Genomic DNA, 17,880 nt, shown 5'->3' on the forward strand with positions numbered 1-17,880 from the left:
TAATCTTTCGCTATTTGTTTGTCAAAATTTTTTGAAATCTACATGCAAAATATCTAAAATCCAATAATATCATGATTTGTTAAGATATTATCTCATATTATATAGCATAATGATATCATAGTATTTTATACTAGAAATACTATTGTAATACCACACCCCTATGCACAGATCTCAAAGCAGCTTCAAAAAAAGATAAAAAAGAAATTTGAAGAAGACTCCTGTAAGGGGTCTACTTCTTGAATGACTCCTCAATGGAGTCGAAAATCTTCAATAGGGAGGAGTCTTCCCTCTTCCTTCCATCAAGATTTGAGGCTCAATCTATCAGAGATTGCCAGAAATTTTTTCATGAAAGCCCTCATCGTGCTTGCCAGTAATCAGGCTAGATAGATCGTCAAAGACCAAGGTATATCTCGGCCCTTCTTCTTCCCTCTTCTTCCTTCCTTTCCATCATGCTAGACACTGTCGCCGATCGCCGACTTTGCTGAAAAGACTAAGATAAGAATATCCCCTATTTTCTAGCACCGATGGTCACCGCCGACCGTCAGTCTGGATTCCTTGGATTGTGATGTCACAGCCATAGTTGCTACCGACCACCACCGTGCAGCCATGATCTCTACTTTGGGGAAACAAATGGGGACACCAACGTCCCCTATTTTGTTAGGAAAAATGAAGAAAAAAGAAAGAAAGAAAAAAAAAGAGAAAAAGAAAAGAAAAGAAAAGAAAAAGAAAAAAGAAAGGAAAAAAAGAAAAGAAAGGAGAGAGAGTTTCTCTCTCTCTTTCCTTTTTTCATGCTTTGAGCCTGAATCCTAATTTTCTCTCTCTAAAATGTCAGATTTTCTCTCCTTAATTTTTTCTCTCTCTTCGATATTTTCTCTCTTTTCTTAGATTTATGAAATTAGGGATTTGTTGTCCATGGTTAGTTTGATCTTGCCCTAAAAATCTAATTTGGAAAACATGCCCAATCTTTGATCCGATCTAAAGTGAGATTTTGATTTTGAATTTTATTATGATGTAGTTATAATTAAAATTAATATTAAAAATATAATTTTAAATAATAGATTCTGAAAGATTTTTTCAAAGTTAATCAATCTATTCATTTAGTGTTCTGTAAGAGATAAGTAATGAACTATCTTCTCGAGATCTTTCATAATTTTTGAAAATAAATAATTATTTTTTGAAATTATGCATAATTTATGAAATTATGTTTTGAACAAAAAATAATTCTAAAATATTATGATTTATTGATTACGCATATATTTGGTAGAAATTATGATATGTTATGATATAAAAGTATTTTGATATGGATTGGATTTATGCTCTCAGTCTAACTATGTTTTAGTGGACCTTGTCAATAGAGATTATATATTGGTAATCAATGGGCCCCATCAATGGGGATTATATGTTAATAATCAATGAGCCCCACCAATAAAGATAATATGTTGATACTCAAACCCTGTCAGTAGGGGTTGTGCGTCAGTAGTTAGTAGACATTGCCAATAAGATTTGTGCACCAGTGTTTAGTGGATCCTACTAATGGAGGTTATATATTGGCCATAGTAAGGCTGTTGAGTTATATGTCTCTTTAATTCGAATCAAATTTATGATTACGCATATATATGAATATTAAAATTATTTGATTTATTTAATAAGTATGAAATATTTTTTTATGTTACTCGTGGCATTGATTTTGAATATTATATATGTATGATAATATCTGAAATATCTAATAGAGATATGCATTATTTACTGGGCTATCTAGCTCATTACCTCTTTCTTTTATTTTTTAGATTCAGATAATTAATTATGAGTATGGATAATAATTTTGGGAGAGAACTTTTAGGGATGAGATTTGGTACTGTCAACTTCATTGAACTTAGATCTATTTTTTTATTTTATTTTTAATAAAATTTTATTTGATGTAAGATATTTGATTTACTTGTTTGAATTTAAGTTGAACAATAAGTATTTAAATTTTATTCCACTGTGATACCTTAATATCGTCATGAGATGCTTTGCATATTTATGGAGAGAGTCTTTTATGAGTATAGGTAGTTGCCGCGATCTCCGGCTCGCAATCTTGGATCGAAGGTATGACAACTATATATGCAATGTTGTATTATTATAATATTAATTATGATATTATATTATTTATATAATACAGTTGATATATAAAATTAAAATGTGGGTTACAATTTAAAAGGGCAAAATTGATATAACAAGTGGGCATAAAGGCTAATCCATGATGAAGAAAGAAGAGTCTATACTAAAAAAATATACTATGATTTGATTAGGTATAATCTTGTACTCCTACCAAACACCATCTTAGCTTATAAAAAGCAAGTTTAGATAAGAACGATTTGCAACATTTTTCTGAAAAATCTGTCTTGGTTCATTAAAAAGTTGATTGAAATATTACAAACACTGAGCATAAACTGCTTGCATGAGTTGGCTTTTCTCAACTTATTTGTAGTCTTAAAAAAATTGAAGTCCATCGAAATTAAAATAATATATAATAGAAAATTTTTTCCAAAATATATTTGTTAAATAAAAAAAATTTGTCGATGAAAAATCAAAATGACACTAAAACTTATAATAACCTGAAAGTATTTTCCATGCGGCTACCAAATTAGATGGAGACCACTCTTATTTCAATTAGATATAATGAGCTGAAAGATAATACTTTCTCCCCCGTTCTTTTCTTTTCTCTCCTGTTCTTCCCTCCCAACCAAGGCGTAAAACCCAAACCCAGCAACAAAGTCGAACTGCTCTCCCCTCCCCACCCCAGTGCCGGAGATCAGCAGCTTCCCACGATGGCATACCCAACGAACGGATTACCGGTGGACCCTCGGAGCGGTTTCTGCCCCTCCAACTCCATCTTCTACAGCAAACGCAAGCCCGTCCCCCTCCCCTCCAGCCCCTACCTCGATGTCACCACCTTCCTCTTCTCCCGCCGCCACTCCGGCACCATTGCCTTCATCGACGCCGCCTCCGGCTGCCGCATCTCCTTCCGCGCTCTCTGGCGCTCCGTCACCACCCTCGCCTCTGCCCTCTCCTCCTGCCTCTCCGTCCGCAAGGGCCAGGTTGTCCTCCTTCTCTCCCCCAACTCCATCCAATTCCCCATCGTCTCCCTCGCCGTCATGTCCCTCGGCGCCGTCCTCACCACCACCAACCCCCTAAACACCCCACGAGAAATCGCCAAGCAAATCTCCGACTCCGACCCGATCCTCGCTTTCGCCACCCGCACCCTCGTCGGCAAACTCCCCCGCGACCGCGATTTCCCCATCATCCTCCTCGGGGACCACCGGATCGCCGGCGACGATGCCCGCATCCGCTACACGATCGAGGAATTGATGGCGATAAAGCCCGATCTCCGGCGCCGGCGGGAGACGGTGAGGCAGCACAACACGGCGACGCTTCTGTACTCCTCTGGGACCATCAGGACCAGCAAGGGCGTCGTGGCGACCCACCGGAATCTGATCGCGATGATCCAGATCATCCTCAACCGGCTCAAGCTGGAGGAGGGCGGCGGCGCGCCGGAGACGTTCATCTGCACCGTCCCGATGTTCCACATCTACGGCCTGGCGGCATTCGCGACGGGGCTGCTGGGATCGGGATCGACGGTGGTCATCTTGCCGGAATTCGAGATGGGGGAGATGATCCGGGCGATCAGGGAGTACGGGGCGACGTATCTGCCTCTGGTGCCGCCGATCCTGGTGGCGATGTTGAAAGAGCCGACGCCGCTGCCGTTGGGGCGGCTCCGGCGGGTGCTGTCCGGCGGTGCGCCGCTGGGGAGGGAGGTGATCGAGGAGTTCCGGGCGAAGTATCCCTGGGTGGAGATTTTGCAGTCGTATGGGCTGACGGAGAGCACGGGGATGGGGGCGTCAACGGACTCGGCGGAGGAGAGCAGCAGGTACGGGACGGCGGGACCGCTGTCGCCCAACACGGAGGCCAGGATCGTGGATCCGGACACAGGGATGTCCTTGCCAGTGAACCGCACCGGCGAGCTCTGGATCCGGGGTCCCTACGTCATGAAAGGTAAGGGAGTGCTTTGAGCTTCGTGCTGCATGCGATCCACTGATGTCTGGAATGAATGCCAACTTTTGATGTCTGGAATGAATGCCGGTCATTCTTTCGCATGAAAGATACAGCTCGAACCCACTCTTCTTTCTTTCTTATTTTTGAAAAAAATATTAGAAACTTTTATTGCAGCTGTAATTTAGTAATTGGAGCCTGTTGATGGAGCATATATATATATATATATATATATATATATATACTTCTTGCCCCATTTGTGAGAGAACTTAAGCTGATAGCACTTTACATCTAAAATTTATTCATAATCTTTCATATTATGTGATTATGTTAGAACAATAAATTCAAATTGTTTGGATAATCCAGCAGAATTTAGAGCGAATTTTGTGCTGGATGTATTAATTAGAAAGCCTATGTGAACCTAACTGATATCAAACTAGCTGCATGCGGTCCAAATCATATGGAAAAAAGAGGAAGAAGTTTTTTTAATTTTGTTTGCTATAGGCTAATTGATCGGTATTTTGACAAATCCTTAGAAGATGTGGGCTAGGTGGGCAAACAAATCTGATTTCCATAAGACATTTTTGTAGGAATATCCAGATAGATCTTTAATTATGTGAAAAGGATCTATTTATAAGAATTAGCATAATATTAATTTTGTAAAGGATCAGATGTGAGATAGTAGTTAAATCAATGAACCTACTCTTAAGATTTTCTATTATATATATTTGTGTAAAGCAAGTGACAAGTGGGTAGCAGCATATGTTGATTATTCTTGTTAAATTATAGTTATATCAAATGCGATTAGTATTTTATACTAAATCGTAAAACGTTAGGAAACTTCTTGATCGGTCCCTTAGTGGAGCGGGCTCTAACAATAATCATTATTCTTTTAATATTCATTCAATATATCTAGATAATTTTTTTGAACTTTCACTCTCTCTCAACCTTTGCACGGTGTACAGCGGTGGTGAATAGGATAGGGACCTTAATTTAAAGGGTCGGTCAACAGGCTCTTGTCCTTACGTATGAGTTCGTACAGAGACTGCATGTTAAGGTGTCCTAAAAAATCTACATCTTTAATGTTGATAAGCTGCTCATAATTTTTCTAATGGTACGTTGGGTATTGTCTATGTTTAATAATTAGGTTATTTCAAGAATCCAGAAGCGACGAGCACCGTGTTGGACTCAGAAGAGAGGTGGCTAAAGACCGGAGATCTTTGCTACATTGACAAGGACGGGTATCTCTTCGTGGTGGACCGACTCAAGGACCTCATCAAATACAGGGGCCACCAGGTACCGTCGACCCACATGATGTGAACTTATAATTGTATTCTTTGGGGATGTCTGATCATAGTGGAGTGGTGGTTCCTTCTGATGTGATGTAGGTGGCCCCTGCAGAACTGGAGGCACTATTGCTGACCCACCCTCTAATCACCGATGCCGCCGTGATCCCGTGATCACCACCCCCCCCCCCCCCCCCCTCTCTCTCTCTCTCTCCCTCCCTAAAATCTCATTGGATTTTCATCGATGATTGCATCTAATCTAATCCAAACACGACTCACTCTTAATGCAGGTTCCGGAATGAGAGAGGGGGCCAGTACCCAATGGCGTACGTTGTAAGGAAGGCTGGGCCTGTTGGGGAACGCTTGTCCGCGACCGGAGTGATGGAGTTTGTGGCAGAGCAGGTGAGTCCATGGATTGCGAGTAATAAGAAAAAAAATCGAATATGACGTTCTTAATTCCTGTCAATGGTGAAATTTTTAGATGGCCCGTCACAAGAGGATTCGCAAGGTGGTGTTTGTATCAGCCATTCCCAAGAATCCATCCGGGAAGATATTAAGGAAGGATCTCATTAAGCTTGCCGCTTCCGAGCCTTGATGGCTATGTTGGCTGAGAGCACGTTGTACGTTCTGTGGGAGGAGAAGAGTAATGAGTGAGTGGTGGTTGTACTGGATGCTCCTTTTTTCGGTAGGATAATCAAAAATTGTATTGGAGACAATTTGTTGTGCTCAGTATGTATCGGAAGAAACATAAATGCTGAACTAATATCACTCGCACAAATAAATCTTAAAAATAAAGGTGGGCGTCTATTAGGATAGCAGTAATGCTATACTGCCATAGTGTCACGGACTTCACCTTTTGGACAAGCAAACTCATGCAGTGCCCCGATGTCACCTGCACAAAGGAGCCAGCCAAAATACACCCAGCAACATGCACAGAAAAATACAAGAAAAAGACACGATAACAGGCTCAGATATGGCACTGTAAGAACAGTATTTTCATTAATGAAATCAGAGGAATACATGCCTATACAACCGCTACTCAGACTACAATTAGGGGCTCAGGAGGCAGGGGAGGCAATAATGGACACCGCAAGAATCCGCAAGAAAACTGGCCCACTGGATTGTTCTCGCCCATCCTCCCAACACTATACAAGCAGGGCATCCATCCAAATCCCACTCCGAAGGTTCCAAATGATCGAGCGGTATTGCATTTTCATGGCTCGCCTTCGGAAAGCTCCGACATGATGAAAACACCCCAAAACCCATCCAAAACAAGGAAAAATGGTGTGGCGGCGGTTGTTCATGCCATCTAGTTACAAGGTATGTACAAGATTATGTCAAAGGCCATTGCCAAACAAAAAAATGCAAGAAAAAAGACCCTGACAATAGGGCGGGATCTGGCATGGTAAATTTGTATTAGCTATTTGTGACCGGTTCATGTTGAACTCATAATGAGCTTATTTTTATCAGTGAAGAAGCCATGCATAAGCACAAGTTTAGAGCTTGAATTACGTGGAGTTAAAATATCTTAAATTATCTCCGTTCAAATTCAATTTTTTTGAATTCAAATTACTGGTGTAATCTTCTCCCTATTTTTCTCGTACTCTCTCTACTCAAATTCAAGTTCAAATTTTCCATTTAAATTGGTACCATAATCTTCTCCTTATTTTTTTCTTGTAATCACTCTTATACATACTATACATATTTAATGCACACCCAAACACACCCTAAGTAGGATATTTCCATCATATGTCTCTTTCAAATTTATTACTTCACAATCAAATCCTTCACTATTCATACATCATCATGCTAGCATCGCATTATATCTTCTCCTTTATATCGATGATATCATTCTCACAAGCAATAATAATAGTGCTTTTTGCAAGCTCATTATTGAATTTGTTAATTTATTAAAGATTAAGAATATGAACTCATTGTCATACTTTTTTGGCATCCAACTAGATCAGTAAAGTGATAAATTTTTTTTTATATCAATCCAAACACATCCTAGACTTGTTACAATGCACCACTATGCTTGGTTGTAAACCATGTTTTAATTCTTACTCTATTGAAAAGATGGGCCACATGATAGCCCTCTTCTTTATGACCCTTCATTTTATTAAAGTATTGTTAGAGCTTTCTAACGTGCAACTTTAATATGATCAGATGCTGCTTTCTTAGTCAATCAAGTTTGTTAACTTTTATAACATCGAATAAAGGCACATATGGTTGTAATTAAATATATACTTTGATTTCTCAAAGACATCACCAACTTTGAGCATCAACTACAATCAGGCCTATTAAATTTCATTGCTTACTGGGATGCAGATTGAGCTAACAGTCGTGTTGCTAAACACTCCATAAGTGATTTTTATGCTTTTCTTGGATATAACGCTATTTCTTGGAGGCTAAAAAGTAAACAATAATTGCTCGATCATCTACCAAAGTGGAGTATCTATGGCTTGTCCAAATAATTGCCAAATTATAATAGTTATACTCTCTCTTGCATAAATGCCATCACTAATAATCGTTTCTCCATCGCTAATATTATTAGCAACGGACCACCATCGCTAATAATTTATCAAAAATAATGTCATCGCTAATTATTATCATTATTAACGATAGCAAAAATTTTGTTGCTAATACATATAATTAGCGATGGTATTAGCGACAATAATACCATCACTAATACTTTTTTATTTCAATTTTTTTCTTAATAAAAACTATTAACGACGATATTTTTCATTGCTAATATCATCACTAATAATTGTTATTTTAATTTTTTAATTAAAATTTCAAAAACTATTAGCGATGGCTTTTTTCATCACTAATGCCATTGCTAATAGTTTTTTATTTTTTAAAATATGTAATTAAATTGTTTAAAATCTATTTTAACCATAATAATAAGTAATTATATTTTTTAAAATCTCATATAAATAAAATAATAATTATTTACACCAATCATAAATATGAAATTAATTATGTTATATTAAAAATATAAATTATATAATTTTATAAATTTATACTACTTTACAAGTATCAAAATTACATATATATCAAAAAAAAATCATGTGAGATCCTTTTTCTCGTCCTTCTCATCCTCCCCCTCCTGCTCCTGTACATCCTCTCTAGCAGTTGGTGGATGAGAGCTGGATGTTTCAATATTCTGTAATGAAAAAATAAAATATTATTAATTAATTTCGATATGAAGATGAATATTTCGATACGAAGGTGTATATTTCGATATGCTACTTCGATTCTTGAACAGATTATTTCTACACATTTTATTCGATGATACAAAACTATAAACATCTCTGACCCATCGATTAGATGGTTAAATTAAATTTTTATCCTCTAGATCTCTTTTTCAGACTCAAACTTAAACATGTGAAGCTTCTAAATATAATAATTTAAAATAAATAAAAAAAATTATTAATAGACTTACCTACTAAAATGGTTATGACAAAGAGTCCAGCTGATTGTGCAGATGCCGATCTCAGAAAATCATAATGATCGTATTACAGACAATATCTCGGAAGCTCTGAGATCACTGACTTTAAAGCCTCTGCACAACCTCCTCCATATGTGCATCACCCCACATCTAGATTGTCGAGGTCTAAGAGAAGGATGTTGAAGAATATCGAGCTGCTGGAGGGTCGAAACTATGGCTAAATCCTATGATCCAACTCCTACTCACCCCTTCAGTGGCCTTGAGCCATCCTTTGAGGTCCAGAAGGGGCTGAGAAGATGGATCCTCACCATGCCGCGGTATGAAATATACTATGTAATCTGTCTATACAGTTTAGAATTTCATTAGTCCATACATATCAGTATATATAAAAATTTAATAAAAAATATTTTAAGTTGTTATTGCGATCTGTCGAGATCTAGGATTTAAGTAATCACCAGTCCTCCTAAACTGGTGTGTGGCCTCCCATATCTACAGTTGCTCTACTGCATGACCCAGCTGCCGTGTCTACAATAAATAAATAATAAAATTAAATTAATTAAAATATATATATGATTAATTTAATATAATGTTGCCCAGCTATGCAACCCAAGAGGGGGGGTGAATTGGGTTTCTAAAAATTTTAAGCCCAACAAATAACTTATGAAGAACAAAACAATGGCTTTAAATCAATATTAATTATCTAAAGTAGTATTGCAAGGATATAATAAAGAAATAAGATAAAGCGATAAAGCACACCACAAACACAAGGATTTATAGTGGTTCGGTGCTAACCTTGCACCTACATCCACTCCCCAAGATCCCACTTGGGAATTTCAATCCACTATCCTTTGTATTCAACCCGAATACAAAACGTCGGAAACTCCGACACTAGCTATCCCAAGCTAGAATACAAGACGTCGGAAACTCCGACCCTAGCTATCCCAAGCTAGAACACTTGTTTCCCGGGTACAAGCAAACCCAAAACACTCCGATTTCAGGTTCGGATCAACCTTTCCTTGTTTTGGAAATCCTCCAAAAATAAGAGCAAAAACTCACAAAGAGTAAGAATATTTAGAGCACAGATGAATACAATAACAGCTCCTTAAATGAGCAAATATAACAATAAAAGCTTTACTCAAATGAAGAACCCCTTTTTCAGATTTTCTCAAGATGAATGAACGGTTGAATGCTTGAGAAGAGGTTGATTGTTGATTGAAGATCTCTTGAAAGCTTTGAACGATCTCTAGATCAAGGTTGAAACGATAGGCGTGAAGAATTCTCTCCTTGAAAGATCTTCCTTTTCTCTTTCACAATCTCTCTGGTATATTGTGGATCCTCTCTCTTTTTCTCTATGGATATTTCGTTGATCTCAGGCTTTTTCTTGCAAATTTCGGATCCTCTCTTCTGTTCTTCTCTTTTTCCTCTCTTTTCTCTTCTCATTTGATTTCACGTTTGATCCGCTATTTAATCTGCAATTTCTTTCATCATTTAAAGCATTTTGTAGCATTAGAAGCAAGAGAAAACAATTTAGGCAGATAAAGAGCCGTTAGAGGATTTTTAGGAAGCATAAATGGCAATTAAAACGGGCAAAAAAATAGCCGTTGCTGACATTTCCCGTCGCAGGGGTCGACTCATGAGTCGACTCATGCTTCAGGAGTCGACTCATGAGTCGACTTCTGTTGCAACAGACCAGAAGATCTGATTTCTGGATTTTTCGGCTCAAATCAGCAGAGGTCGACTCATGAGTCGACTCATGCCTTGTGGGTCGACTCATGAGTCGACTCACAGGTCGTGCCAAGCCAAAAATCCAGTGTGCCATGGGAATTTTTTTCGTGCCATTCAGCTCATAGTGCCATGAGTTGACTCATGAGTCGACTCATGCACTTCAAACCTTCATAACTTCAAAAGTATAAGTCCAAACACAATGAAATTTTCACCAATAGATTTCAAATCATTTGTTCTACCAAGTGGTACTATCAAATCAGGATTTTAGTGAAATTATGATTTTGCCCTTGAAGAGCATAAGGACTTTTTCAATTGTTTGTATCCCTTCAATCTGCTTTGTAATCATCAAAATCAATCTAGGAGCAACAATCTCCCCCTTTTTGATGATGACAAAACATATGAACAAAAATATTTATGTTAATGCATTAATTTCAAAAGAATCCATTATGGGTGTATATGCTTGAAAAGAGTATGATTCTTTTGGCATGAAATATAAATGCAAAAATAGTTTGTCCATTTTCTTAAAGATTTGAAAAGGGTATTAGATCATTTTGAGTTCAAGATATTTCAGAGCAAGAGAAGATAAATAACTTTTTCTATGTATCAGAGCAAAAATAATTTTTACAATGATATCAGAAAAGATTTTATAATGTATCAGAGCAAGAAAATTTTTAATGTATCAGAGAAAATTTCATACAGTATCAGAGCAAATGTTATAATATTTTAGAGAAACCTTCACACTGTATCGGATCAAATGTTATCATGTATCAGATCAAGTTGAAAGAAATTGTAGGATGTATCAGAGTAAAACAAATTTCTTATTGATGTCTCAAGGTGAGTAAAATTTCAAAAGCAAGTTTGAATATCAGAGCATATATATAAAAAAAATACTTATTTGCATTGTACTCATGATTTTGCTTTTGATGGATTAAAGTTCTGTCTGATACCAAATTTCTCTGTCTGATACCAAATTTCTCAAAGTTTTGTTTAATCTTTCAATCCTTATTTTTGTCTAATTTTTCCAATATTTGTTTAATTTCTTCAATATTTGTTTTAATTTAATTTCTCTCCCTTTTTCTCATAATTTAGGGTTTTGCTTTTTGTCTAATTTCAATTTTTGTTTAATTTTAATTTCTCCCCCTTTTTGACATCATCAAACATAGTTAACTCTTTCTTTTCCTTTTCTGAAAAATATTCTTTAATTTCTTCCTCTTTAGAGTTTTTCACAGATGTTTGCTCCCCCTTAATATAGCAATTATCAATAGCAAACAACAATAAGGAGAAGATAATATTTCAACAGATGTATCGGAGATTGAAATATAACCAAAATATAATCATTACAAAGAGGTAGAAAGATGATTCCATTAATATCATAATTGTTTCAAAACATAAAATTCAACCAGCTAAATGTCAATACATGGCCCCAAGTTATAGATCCTAGAACAAGACACTAACTCCTAGAATCTAGTAAAAATCAAGATAAGTCAATGATCGGAGTCATCAGATATAGTATGAGAAGATGATGGATCAGAAGTGCGTCCTCTACCCCTTCTGCCTCTGCCACGAGTAGGAGAACGAGATGAACTGGGAGGCTGAGAACGCTGAGATACTAGGGCTGATATCATGAGTCTAATAGAATCAAGTACGTTCAGTGCTCTGGAAACAGATTGAAGTAGAGCAGTGAACTGGGTGGTAGCATGCTCACTCGATCCTCTGATCTCTTTCCTCAGTAGCTCATATCCACCTTCTAATGCTCCTCTGAGCCTTCCAGCCTCTGCAGTGAGGTCTGTGACCTCAATGGTAGACTCCTGTGGCTGGGGATGGGCCAATGCAAGGACTTGCCCCTGCAAGTCAAGAACTCTGCCAGTTAGTCTCCAGACTGTATCCTCAAGCTGCTGTATCCTGACGGACTGATCTGAAATCATCTGAAATATAGTGGAGATGTGGGGAGTAATGGTCTGATCAGAAGAAGTAGCTCCAGGTGCAAAAGAAGTACTACTCCACTGGCTAGACAACAAAGAAGCCACACGCTGAGATATATGCTCGATCTGATCATCAGCCAGTCTGAACTCTGATGGAGGTGCTCTGCTCTCTGGCTGATACACTGGTGTGGGCATCCTAGTAAACTCAGAAGGGCCAGCCTCAGTATCATGAATGAACTGGGTATCTGGTGAAGCTGCCCTGAAATCATGTACAGGAGAAGATGGACCTTCTTCTTCTACTCTGCCTTCAGTTCTGTCTTCAGCTCTTTCCTCAGCTCTCTCCTCAGCTCTTTCTTCAGAGCCCTTGATCCAACCACCAACAGTCTTTGTAATTCCCATTCGGTGTAGGCTGTGTTGGTTGAAGGTGTCCACATGTGAGAGCTTGGTAGGTGTCTCCCCCTCACAGCTAACTCCAAACCTCCTAAAAACTCTAGTAAGGGCCATACCATAAGGCAAGTGTGCCTTGGATCTGTTCAAAGTTTCTCTCATGGCCTCTATCATAAGTGTAGGGAGGTTTAGGGGGGTCTGAGTGATGATATGAAACATGACACATACATCTCTGCCAGATAGTAAGTCATGTCTACCACTCCTAGGAAAGAAAAGTTTTGTCACAATCTGATGCAGGACCCTCATTTCAATGGACAGTAGCTTTGCTTCCAATCTGTTTAAACTTTCTGAAAAATCTTCTCCTAAGATAATTCTGATCCCTTCTTCTTTAATTGGGAGTTCCATATATGAGTATCCTTCACTAGGCAACTGAAGTATCTCTCCCAATATCCTAGAATCCAAACAGATGTCAATCCCCTTTACAGTTGAAGTCACAGACCCGATTCCATAATTTAGGTTCTGGTAGAACTCTCTGACTAGATCAACATAGGTGACTTCCTTAAGAGAGCAATAAAGTTCCCATCCTTGATTTTTGATCTTGGTAGCAAAAGTAAAGCCTTCTTTCTCAAAGAACCGAAAGTCTATATTTTTCCCGGTTTCTACTTTTCTATCAGAAAGAAGATTTACACTGGGGCTTATGGAGGGTTGAGAGGGACCTTGAGCAGGTACTGAAACTGGATTGGGAACAGTGGAAGACTGAGCATGCCTTTTCTTTCGGACAATTTCCTCAGGCTCTCGGATTGATTTCCTTCTTTGGGGAAGTTTCATCTTTGGAGCCATATCTAATAAGGTAGCAGACAAGAAGACTTGAATTCAGTGGAGGAGGGATCACAAAAGAGTAAAGAAGAATTTTGGTGGAGAAAAGAAGTGGATTTTGAATGAACGGTGAAGTTCTATGGCACGTTCCACCCGCGCCTATCACTGCGAGAAAGCACAGAAAAATCCTTTTCAAGGAGGCGATTTTTGGTGGAGAGGAGGAGGGAGAATTGCCTCGAAATTGATCCTTGGATTTGGAGCAAAAAGAGTTGGAGAGGACGGCTTTCGGAAGGAAGACGAACGAGAAGATGAGTCGTCTCATAAACAGGTTTCCCGTTTTAAAAACAATGAATCCGATGGAAGTTGGTGGGATTTACAAGTTTGCCATTGAGTCGACTCATGGGGGTCGACTCATGAAGTTCAAAAAATCAGGAAAAATGCAAATAAATTCCAGAAAAATTCAAAATTTTGGGAGAAAGAATTTTGCTCAATGATAAGTTTTTAGAGTGATAAAACTAAACTTTTGGAACCAGGATAGATGTTGAAAATTGAGCTCTAAGAGTTTTTGACATCTATTCTTTGGAAATTGAGAAATTTCAGATAAATGGATCTAGAATTCCTAGATTTCTCCTAATTTCACAGAATCTTTCCTCACTAAGGGCCTTTGTAAAGATATCAGCTAATTGATTTTCAGTGCAAACATATTCAAGAATTATATTTTTGTTTTGAACATGTTCTCTTATAAAATGATGTCTTATTTCAATATGTTTAGATCTTGAGTGTTGTATTGGATTTTTAGATAGATTTATAGCACTTGTATTATCACATCTTATTGGTGTTTCATTAAGTTTGATTCCAAAATCTTCGAGTTGTTGCTTAATCCACAAGATTTGAGCACAGCAACTTCCGGCTGCAATGTATTCGGCCTCAGCCGTAGACAGTGCCACCGAATTTTGTTTCTTGCTAAACCATGAGATTAGGTTAACTCCAAGAAATTGGCAAGTTCCACTTGTGCTTTTTCTATCTAATTTACATCCAGCAAAATCAGCATCAGAATATCCTAACAAATTAATTTGTGAGTCCTTAGAGTACCATAACCCTATAGTTTGTGTACCATTTAAGTATCTAAGGATTCTTTTAACAGCATTCAAATGAGATTCCTTAGGATTAGATTGATATCTTGCACATAAGCAAACACTAAACATGATATCAGGCCTACTTGCAGTTAAATATAATAATGAGCCAATCATACCTCTATAGTATTTTAAGTCTACGCTTTTACCTTCATCATCCTTGTCAAGCTTACTTGAGGGACTCATTGGTGTGCCAATAGGTTTGCAGTTCTCCATTCCAAATCTTTTGAGTAGTTCCTTGGTGTACTTGCTTTGGGTGATAGAGATTCCCTCTTTTGATTGTTTGATTTGGAGTCCGAGAAAGAAAGTGAGTTCTCCCATCATGCTCATCTCGAACTCTCCCTGCATAAGCTTAGCAAAGTCTTGACAAAGGGATTCATTAGTAGACCCAAAAATTATGTCATCAACATAAATTTGTATAATTAGCATATCATTTTGGTTTCTTTTAATAAATAGAGTTGTATCCACATTGCCTCTTGAGAAACCATTATTTAGTAGAAATTTGCTTAGCCTTTCATACCATGCTCTAGGTGCTTGTTTTAGACCATATAAAGCTTTATTTAATCTAAAGACATGATTGGGAAAAGCATGATTTTCAAATCCAGGGGGTTGTTCTACATATACTTCTTCAGAAATATATCCATTTAAAAATGCACTTTTAACATCCATTTGAAATAGTTTGAATTTCATAAAGCAAGCATAAGCAAGTAGAAGTCTAATGGCTTCTAATCTAGCAACAGGTGCAAAGGTTTCATCAAAATCAATTCCTTCTTCTTGATTATATCCCTTAGCAACCAGTCTTGCTTTATTTCTAATTACATTTCCATGCTCATCTAATTTGTTTCTAAAGACCCATTTTGTGCCAATTATTGAATAATCTTTAGGTCTTTTCACTAAGGTCCAAACATTATTTCTTTCAAATTGACTGAGTTCTTCTTGCATAGCATTAATCCAGTTATGATCATTTTCAGCTTCTTCAAAAGTTTTAGGTTCAAGTTGAGATACAAAAGCACAATGATTAAGTACATCTCTAAGTGAAGAACGTGTTTTTACCCCATGCATAGGATCACCGATAATTAATTCCTTAGGGTGGTTGTGAACATACCTCCATTCCTTTGGTAAGTCATTTGTACCTTGAGGTTGTTCTTGAATTTCTTCACCTTTCTCATTTTGTTCATCTTCTTGATCCTTGTCTTCTGAAGTTGCTGAATCTTTCAGAGTGATCTCCTTCATACCTTCTATTAGTGGATCTGCATCATCAACACCCTCATTCTTCCTTGAAGGAAGATCGTTAGATTCATCAAAGACAACATGTATGGACTCCTCAACTACTAAGGTTCTTTTGTTGAACACTCTAAATGCTTTACTAGTGGAGGAGTAACCTAGAAGGATTGCTTCATCTGATTTTGCATCAAATTTACCAAGTTTTTCTTTGCCATTATTTAATACAAAACATCAGCAACCAAAAATATGAAAATATGCAATATTTGATTTTCTTTCTTTCCAAAGTTCATAGGGGGTTTTCTTTAAAAATTATCTAATTTAGTTAAATCATTCAAGTCTTCCATATAAATATTGCCATGCCTATGTCCTATAAATTTAATGCCATCATTGATAGGACTAGTCACAATGCAAACAGATGATTCATATATCAAATATATGTAGTTTCAGATCTAAATAAAAATGCATCACATATACATCAAATTTCAGATCTAAAACTAAATTTACACATATCAAATATATATCTAAAAAATAATTAAAATATTTTAAAAATATCTTTTCAAAAATCGATTCACATCAAACTAGGACAACCTTTACAGTATAGGGGGTAAACCCTATATCAGGACAACCTTATATCAGTTTGATGTAAACTTTTAATCATTCTAATTTTAGAACATGCTAATTTTTAGATTTAAAAGGATTTGATTTAATTATGAAGATTCAAAAATGACTTTGTTTCCTTTATCACAAAATTGACTGATGCTAAGTAAGTTATGCTTTAAACCTTTAACTAGTAAAACATTCTCAATGTATTTGGAGGGAGTGATACCAATGTTACCTATCCCGATGATCTTTCCTTTGCCATTATCTCCAAAGGTGACCATCCCTCCATCCTTAGCATCAAGCGTGATGAATTGTGATTCATCACCAGTCATGTGTCTCGAGCATCCGCTGTCAAGATACCATTTTCTGTTTCCTTCTTGGGATGCTAGACACACCTGCAAGCACAGATCAAGTTTCTGTCTTAGGTACCCAAGCTTTCTTGGGTCCTTTCAGGTTAGTCAGAATGGTTCCTTTTGGAACCCATATTTTCTTTGTGTTTGCATATTTGTTAATAAGACATGTGTATGATTTATGTCCTATTCTTCCACATTTAAAATAAGTAATATTTGTAGGCTTTTTGCTTGAATAATTTGCATAAATATCCTTCAAAAATTTTTGTTTCTTCAGGGGTTTATAACCAAGTCCAGCCTTATCATATATAGCTTTCTGATTATCAAGGATCATATTTAGCTTGTTTGAACTTAAGGTGAACTTATCTACTATAGATTTAAGCCTGTTAATTTCATCCTTAAAGTTTTGATTTTCTTGAATCAATGTGAATTTTTCAATTGAAAGAATTTCAGCTTGTTTCACTAAGGACTGATTTTCCAATTTCAGCTCTTTGTTTTTCTTCCCTAGTTTCTTTAATTCATCAATTGAATCATAGAAAGCTTCATGCAATTCTTCAAAAGTAAATTCACTAGTGGATTCAGAAGTTACCTCATTTTCATGTGCCATCAGGCACAGATTGGCTTGTTCGGTTGAGGTTTCCTCGTTGGAGCTTGAGTCATCACTCGCACTCCAGGTCGCCATCATTGCCTTCTTTTTGAATTTCTTTGGACCTTTCTTCAATTGAGGACATTCGGATCTGAAATGTCCTGGCTTCTTGCACTCGTAGCATATAGGGGTTTGATCTTTCTCCTTTTCTATGCTTTGATCCCCTTTTGTGAATTTCTTTCTCATCCCCTGTTTCCTTTTTCTTAGAAACTCCTTGAATTTCTGGGTGATGAGAGCCATCTCCTCATCCTTGAATTGGTGGGTGTGTGAGGACCATTCACTATGATACTCCACATATCATAGTCGAG

At 37.2% G+C, this 17,880-nt stretch overlaps 1 protein-coding gene across 1 annotated transcript; it reads left to right on the top strand.

Moving 5' to 3' along the window:
* Positions 1-2,615: 2,615 nt before the first annotated feature.
* On the top strand, positions 2,616-6,701 carry LOC105061552 (4-coumarate--CoA ligase-like 4). Its single transcript, XM_010945640.3, has 5 exons — positions 2,616-4,035; positions 5,180-5,328; positions 5,421-5,488; positions 5,609-5,720; positions 5,800-6,701. Exons 1-5 carry the CDS (start codon positions 2,631-2,633, stop codon positions 5,911-5,913), a joined length of 1,848 nt encoding a protein of 615 aa, XP_010943942.2. The 5' UTR covers positions 2,616-2,630; the 3' UTR covers positions 5,914-6,701.
* The last annotated feature ends 11,179 nt before the right edge of the window (positions 6,702-17,880 follow it).

Source organism: Elaeis guineensis, chromosome 11, assembly GCF_000442705.2.
Source record: "Elaeis guineensis isolate ETL-2024a chromosome 11, EG11, whole genome shotgun sequence".
In the NCBI taxonomy this organism is placed as follows: domain Eukaryota; kingdom Viridiplantae; phylum Streptophyta; class Magnoliopsida; order Arecales; family Arecaceae; genus Elaeis; species Elaeis guineensis.